The sequence below is a fragment of the Schistocerca cancellata genome, chromosome 7 (assembly GCF_023864275.1).
Source record: "Schistocerca cancellata isolate TAMUIC-IGC-003103 chromosome 7, iqSchCanc2.1, whole genome shotgun sequence".
Classification (NCBI taxonomy): domain Eukaryota; kingdom Metazoa; phylum Arthropoda; class Insecta; order Orthoptera; family Acrididae; genus Schistocerca; species Schistocerca cancellata.
Genome location: NC_064632.1, coordinates 601397178 through 601405064, shown reverse-complemented (window position 1 = coordinate 601405064; position 7887 = coordinate 601397178). Strand labels below are relative to the sequence as shown.

General features: G+C 42.4%; 1 protein-coding gene across 1 annotated transcript; it reads left to right on the top strand.

Annotated features, from left to right (window-relative positions):
* The first annotated feature begins 6240 nt into the window (after nucleotides 1-6240).
* LOC126092935 (mucin-1-like) lies at nucleotides 6241-7146 on the top strand. Its single transcript, XM_049908666.1, has one exon. It carries the CDS (start codon nucleotides 6241-6243, stop codon nucleotides 7144-7146), a length of 906 nt encoding a protein of 301 aa, XP_049764623.1.
* Nucleotides 7147-7887: the final 741 nt, after the last annotated feature.

Below are 7887 nucleotides of genomic sequence, written 5' to 3'. Positions count from 1 at the left end.
TGGCGTAACTGAAAAAATAACGTCTAATTACCAGCTATACGAACCGGAAGAAGTGCTGCTGTTTAACCAGCAGTCCCGCATGTGAAGGCGAGGCGAGGTAGAAAGAATTCGTCTAATGTCTCGGGTGTTCTGATGAGCAACTTCCGTCTCAGTACAGAGTACTGAAAATATCTATTTGAGATCGTTGCTGTGTGTAGTGGGCGACAGACGATAGAGAAAATGTACGCTAAAAAGAAAGAGCTTGGCCTTTACATCTTCTTAAAGATATTACTAACAGGAAATATGACTTCCGGCTATTACTTAAATAGCAATGCAGGTACAAATTTCCTAGTAACGCATCAAAAGTCAAAATTGTCTTCAACCCGTAAAAAAATTAATTTCCTTGTGGTACAATGCCAGTGCAGAGCTATGTTCGCAGAGAAAACGATGCGGACTTCCCATTTTTTGCCACAACATTTATGCATTCTTGAAGTGACAGTAACTGTTTAGATTTCAAACTGAAAAACAATACAATTATCTAAGTATGTGAACGCAGTGGTCCATTCCGTTAATCTCTTGATTCCCAGCACAAATACATTCCATGACCTTAGAGATGACAGTTAAACGCATGGTCACTGCGTCCATGTTAAGGTAAGGTACCTAGCTACATTTACAGAATTTCAGGAATAGTTTCCTAAAAGCTTAAATAAGTCATCAGTTCCAGTACCCCTTGTTTTGCATACCTGAATACTGTGGATGCGATCTACTTTCTATCATTCTCTGCTTGCTGATAGCTGCATCTTCACTCGCTATGTTAGTATCCATGACGTTGTGTTATTTAATTTATTTTTGAAATTAAAATGTCTTTTGTTAAAGGTGTAGAAGCTGTTATGCACTCAGACCGAGAGCTGTAACACAATATTTCTTCGTCTCCAACGCTCTTTATTTATTACGCGAATCGATATAGAAACTTGGGATGAATTTTAACTTCCGCTTCGAAGCCAAAAGTGTACATTGGTGACCACTGTGAGTTGCCGGTTCATGTACTTGCAGCAGGAGTTCTCCTTCCAGAACCTAATTAGTACGTCCGCTCATCCGTTATCCAACAAGTGCTTAATCGAGATAGAGATAACAGGCAACAAACAGTGCATTGCATTCTCTTTTTCAGCCGGCACAATACATTTACGACGATACAACGTGGTTTTCTCCAAGTATAAGATATTGCATCATCTATAACTAAAGCGATCCTACGATCTGTGCCTTTATGTCGTGACTCTTCTTGTCTGTGCGAGGACCTCCCTGTACGCATCCCCAAGGCGCAGAGCACGTCATCAGAGTGTTGAGTATAGTTCTCTAATTTTCCTTTCTGGTTTTAAATGTAATCCGTAGCAGTTTTGTCTCCGTAACAATCAGGAGTTAACGGTTCCTCATTCCGCATGCCGTTATTTGCTGCGATTTTTGTGTTTCACGCAATACAGCATTCAATTGCAAACAATCTATTCTGATGGCAATAACCAACGTGTTCAGATTTGTAAATTCGGTCTGTGCGTTGAGATGGAAGATTACAATGTCCTTTCAGGTTTAGTGTTCAGTGATGAGGGTAAATTTCATTTAACAAGAGAGGTGTAACGGCAGAACGTAAGAATATGGGAACACAGCAACATAGACAAGCCTGACGGAGACTCTTCAAAACTTCATGTGCTTTGTGCCGTTCTTCGAGAACACGTTTACGCACCGTTCTACTTGCGGAGAAGTCGATTACAGGAATTTTGTTACCTAAATATCGTGGATCTGGCTTTGTTAGTACATCATTTTTGAACATGACGGAGTACAGCCTATGTGGTACCATCATGCAAATTGTGAGAGCATTTCTCAGTAGTGAGCCGCCTCGAAGACTGACCGCCGTATGGGGGACGGACCTCCCACTGCACGACTGGAGTCAACGATCATCTCATCTCACCGTATATGATCCTGCTTTTTCCCTTTTTATGTGTATTATTTAGTGCTACGCAGATACCCAGTAAAGTACTCTGTGATACGAAAAGGGAAAATATATAAAACAGCTACATTATATTAATCTACACTAAGATATTTATTTAACGTGTCATAACATTAACTCCAGCTACATTTGCGCATTATTGTCTCCCCTGATGAAACGTTCATCAAAACGTGTAAGCAGGGTATGTGTCTATAAATTTGCAATTGTGAGACGGTAGGTGACAGTACGTTTCACATCGAAAACTCGTGAAACTGCTGGTGCCATCATTGTGAAAGAGCAGTTGTCTCCTGTGAGTGTATCTAGTCTCCTCAGAGTCACTTCCTACCGCACGACCACGAGATGCGGGCTCTCCTCTGAGTTTATCTATCACTTCCTATGTTATGTCTAGACATAGGCATTTTCACCGACTTTTGAATTAATCTTGCTGAATAAGTCGCAACTCACATACATAAATTTCAGTTCAACGAACATAGTACTACCAACAAGAAAGAGTTAATTACAGTAATTGTTCTAATATCAGTAGAGTGAACCGTTTTTGTTCTTTCCGTTTCCCGAATACACGGTGTCGCCCACACTCGGATAAGAATGAACTTAGCTTTCGTACTTCAGTAAACACTGCAACACTATAAGATGGTCTCACAGGCAAACTGGCCGTAGCGTTCCCCTATAAAAGCGTGCGTCTGTAGTAACAAGTTGCTAACATTTCGTATCAGACAGTCTTGAATGCAATTATATACAAATACAATATAAGACATCTAGACTCCTCCTCTGTTGTTGACTACAGCCATTAAAAATATACTCTGTAAAACGTGAAAGAATGAAGAAGAAGAGTTGGAGGGATCAGATAGTGGTACCGAAAGTACCCTCCGCCACACACCATTAGGTGGCTTGCGGATTATAATGCAGATATAGGTGTATATTCGGAAATCGCATTGGCATATTTCGTATTTGAAGCAATAATTTTTGCCATTAGATATTTCACTCCTTAATTTTCACTTACGTTCAAAAGAGACACGATTATGAAAATGCTCTAATATATGGCCACTGAAACATTGTGCAGCAACAGTAAGACGCAGTCAGTTAACAGCGCATGTGTCGTCATCTGGGTTGCCTGTCAACAATGCAGTGTGGCTTGAAGCGATCTGTGCCGTTGCTCAGGAACATTGCGAGTCCGTATAGTTCTCGTGCGCTCTAGTATTGTCTCGAGGTGTTCTGAAAAAACCGTAACTTAACAGTTAACGTAAAGAAGAAGGTTGTGAAAGCTTCGCATTTCCATCTGAGAAGAAGCCTAAAGGTCCATTTTTCCAGCCGGACACCAGTTCTTCGGAACAGGTACGTAATAAGTGGTACTTTCTGTCGTCGTCCGCCTTTAGACAGACATCAGTTTCGCAAACACAGGAACGAACTACAATAAGTATCCAAAAGTACACATAAAGCTGTTACAACCGCCCAGGAAATAGTACAAGAGACACACAATTGTACAAGACATTAGTCTTTCAGACTAAACGATTGCTCATAGAGATTGGACTATACATCATACTCGTTTGAAAAACGTAGAACGTATTTAGGGTTCATTGTTTTCATAGCTGTCTAGCGAAAGAGCTTTTATTAATTTTGGAATAATTTTCTATTGAGGTAGTCGACCATCTTGGCAGTTCTGTCCCCAACCCAGTTTAGATGTTTCATTTATTAAATTATTCTGCAACTTTTTTCTGTGTATGAATGGTTAGTCTTAATATTTGTGTGTGCGTAATTCTTATCTTCCACGGCACTCCTGATTTCAAATGATCGTGCGCTTCATATATGTTTTTGAGTCGGTTTTACCAGTAATATTCACAACAAACAGTCCACGGTAAATTAAGGTTTTCCTGATAAATACACGTTTGTCGTGTGCCTCCATTTTTCAGATTTAATCCTAAAAGAAATGCCGTTGCTGACTTTCAGTGACTCCTCCGGTATTTATTCAGTTCCCTGTCAAGATACTCGCAGGCCAGATTAGATCAGACGTGTATGATTTTTAATATATTTAAGGCAACTTAACAATCTGATTCTCCTGCAGAATTAATCAAGCATTATCAAGCTACATCAAAATTCCATAAACTTTTCCTGAACTGAAGCCTATCCACTAACTGTTTTCTCTTTCGAAGCAAAGGTGCAAGATAAATAAGTAGTAGGTGGTGGCTCGAGATACCTTCTTTAATACAATCCCAGTTGAAATTGACATAATACTGTTTCAGGCATCGTAACATAATAATTATCCATCGACCCATCTGACTGTGTAATTGCACTGGTACATTACAACCGTGACAACTTCTCGTTAATGTCTACTCCAAGTGTGATGCGTTGAAAGAGCACCGCATTCACACATACCGTCGGACAATATTTAGTGAGTTTCTTTCCTGCAGAAGATGTTTCGCCGGTTTCGCCGGTGGCTGCCCTGCTGTACCACTGGGGAGGGGAGAGAGGCAGACGACCCGCCGGAGGAGAAGACCGCCCCTGGCCACCCACTGGACAGCATGGAGGTGAGGGGCGCCGTGGAGCCTGCCATCTGAGAGGCATCGACGGAGCAGCCTACTTGACTTAAAAGCGCTATTTTAATCTATCACTATTAGGTATTTTGTGAAACCTTGGCAATCTTTCTTAGCTGGTGGCTGAGATAAAGAGTGGTGTTCTGAATTACTGCTTCCTTTAGACTACGTTCTAAGCGTTACCTACTTTACTGCTATTTGTAAGAGCCAAGAAATGTCACTTTCTTCAGTTGCGGGATTCTCTGTTCTCATGTTAAGTGGTTAGTCCTTATACATCGATGGGAATAAAAAGTGGCACTCGCATAAGGTGTCAAACGTATTCCGATATTCATCAATCGAATAAGGAACCAAACACCAAGAGTAATAGTGGGAAATTATGAGGAAAACGTAAGTGTGGCATGTTATATAGTGGCTTTATTCTAATTAGCGTAAACATTATGTCCATTGTGTATGTTAACACTGAAAGTTCCCTAGTGGGATTGGGGATACGGGGTGCGCTAATGAAGGTATCTAAACGGAGCAGAAATAAATGAAAAACCCATTCTAGGGATGATACGGGTCGATAATGCGGAAATCCACTGACTTCAGCGTCTCTGAGAACGGGTAGTCTGCTGTGTCAGGTGCTTAGGGACAATCATAGGTAAATGGTTAACTTGTTTGGCTGTCGTGATCTGTGAAAGGAGGTTGAATGACGGTGAAACCTGTTGTAGGCGACAAGACCTTTGATGTCCTCTCCTCATCACGGTATGTAACGGTCGGAATCATTTGCGGACTGTAGAGCAGGAGTGGAGGCTACCTGTGGCAGATATGACGAAAGAGCAGATTGCTGGTACAGGCACAAAGATTTAAAACGCGACATCCAGAACCTCTTGTGTATTGTATTCTTGAGGCGGCCCAACACCATATTAAACATTCGGTCATATTATTTTGGATCGTCAGTATAAGTTTGTAGGACACAGACCACCATGAAACTCGGCGAGGTGGATATGAGCATCCTCGCGTCTCTTCTCGTAAGTGCAGAAGTGAGCTTACAGGCATGGTCCATATCGAGCGAATGGGAGACATCACAACGACATGTTGTGAATGAGACTGTATCATTGTATGGAACGTCGAGCAGTGATAGTCCTTTGCAAATGGTTAGATTACTTTTCAGAATAACATGCTCTTAAAGATCCAACCCTGACAGAGAAAATGCACGAGAATAATTTATACACCAATATAATCTCACAGTATTTATAATGTCACTATATTGACAGATAAATAATTCTTACTCTCATTCGATTTAAATGTGTACTGAACAGATGTACCAAAGAAATGGCAAAATTTAATGTTACTTTAATGATCCAAATTATTGTGAATAGATCTTCTCTCAACTTGTAACACATGGAACACATTTAGCAACATCTTAACATCATCCATTACATCTTTTTCTCACAGGAGCCAGCATTAGCAACAACAGCGGCGTGACCAGCCACGTCGCCCACGGCAACACTGCAGGTATCGCCAGCCACGTTGCCGGACACAGGAGGAGAGCCAGCAGAAGCCACAAGAGAAGAGGCGTCTCCACCTGCGTCACCATCCGCAGTACCAGTTGAACGACCAGCTGCACCACAAGTGGTTGCACCAGCCGCGTCACCAGCCACAACAGGAGTGGCCAAGGAGGCCACAACACAACTGGAGTCTCCAGCCGTATTGCCATCCACAACACAACTTGAACCAGCAGCTGCAACACACATGGCATCTCCCGCCACGTCCCCATCTACAACACATGTCTCATCAGACGTGACACAAGTGACGTCGGCACCTAAAATTGAAGTGGCGTTGCCACCCACAACGAGAGCAATTCTTCGAGCCTCATCGCCAGGCATAACGGAAGTTACAGCACCAGCAGCCTATCTAACCACAAAACATGTAGCCTCATTACCTTTAGAGCAGTTGGTGTCCAATGCATCGCCGTCAGCCTCCACACAAATATCATCCTCCATCCCCATTGCCTGCTACAGCAGGCATCCTATTACCAGTCGTGTTGTCAGATACAACACTCAGAAAGTAACCAGTGCTGTTGCCAGATACAACATCCGTCAAGGCACCAAACCTGTTGCCAGATACAGCACACGCTGTGTCACCAGTCCTGCTGCTGGATACAGCACACATCCTGTCACCAGCCTTGCTGCCCGATTCAGCACACGCAGTGTCACCAATCCTGCTGCCGGATTCAGCACACGCTGTGTCACCAGTCCTGCTGCCCGATTCAGCATACGCAGTGTCACCAGTCCTGCTGCCAGATTCAGTACACGCAGTGTCACCAGTCCTGCTGCCGGATTCAGCACACATCCTGTCACCAGCCTTGCTGCCCGATTCAGCACACGCAGTGTCACCAATCCTGCTGCCGGATTCAGCACACGCTGTGTCACCAGTCCTGCTGCCCGATTCAGCATACGCAGTGTCACCAGTCCTGCTGCCAGATTCAGCACACACAGTGTCAACAATCCTGCTGCCGGATTCAGCACACGCTGTGTCACCAGTCCTGCTGCCAGATTCAGCACACGCTGTGTCACCAGTCCTGCTGCCAGATTCATAACACGCAGTGTCACCAGTCCTGCTGCCAGCTACAACATGATTCGCATTGCAAGATTCTGAATTTCAGTGAAATATATCATTTGTTCTTATTACACTTTTGATTAAATAAAAACAAAATTTTATGTGTTATATACTGTGTCTATTTCTAACTATGCTGATGTATGCGTGTAGAGACACGACACTTACATGTGTGTGGATACATTTTAATGTAATCTTTAATACATAAGCTTATAGACCCCTAGTACTCCACAATTCATCCCAAGTAATTTTCCATTTGCCAATTCTAATGCAGCGTTAGTTGACAAGAAAAGAAAACGTTGTTGTTCAGAAGGGAGAGGAACGAATGGATTATTATGACTACTGTACAAACAGATAAAAAATCTCTTTTCTGGCTATAATTGTGCCGAGATGTAGGATAGTGAAGGACAGGATTAAAGTTTCACAGATCGATCAAGTTTTGAATGAAATTTAAACTGAAACAATCTTGGTGTGTGCCTAGATTAGATACTTGGTAGCAGCTAGATTTCTTTTGCAGTTATTCGTAAGTATATCAACAGACTCATTCCTCCCACACACAGTTTTGTTGAGCAAGCTTCTGTGGGTGTCACCTGCAGAATTTGACGAGTTTTGCATACTTGCGTCAAAAAAAAAACATAAATTCCATAGTTGTACAGGAACTTAATTCTGCGGGCCGCCACCACACTTAATAGAATACAGTAGGAAGAACTGATATGAGAAAGTTCAATTAATGCTGTTTAGAACGGGTGGCATCAGACAGACTTCAAAGATCTGATGATACAT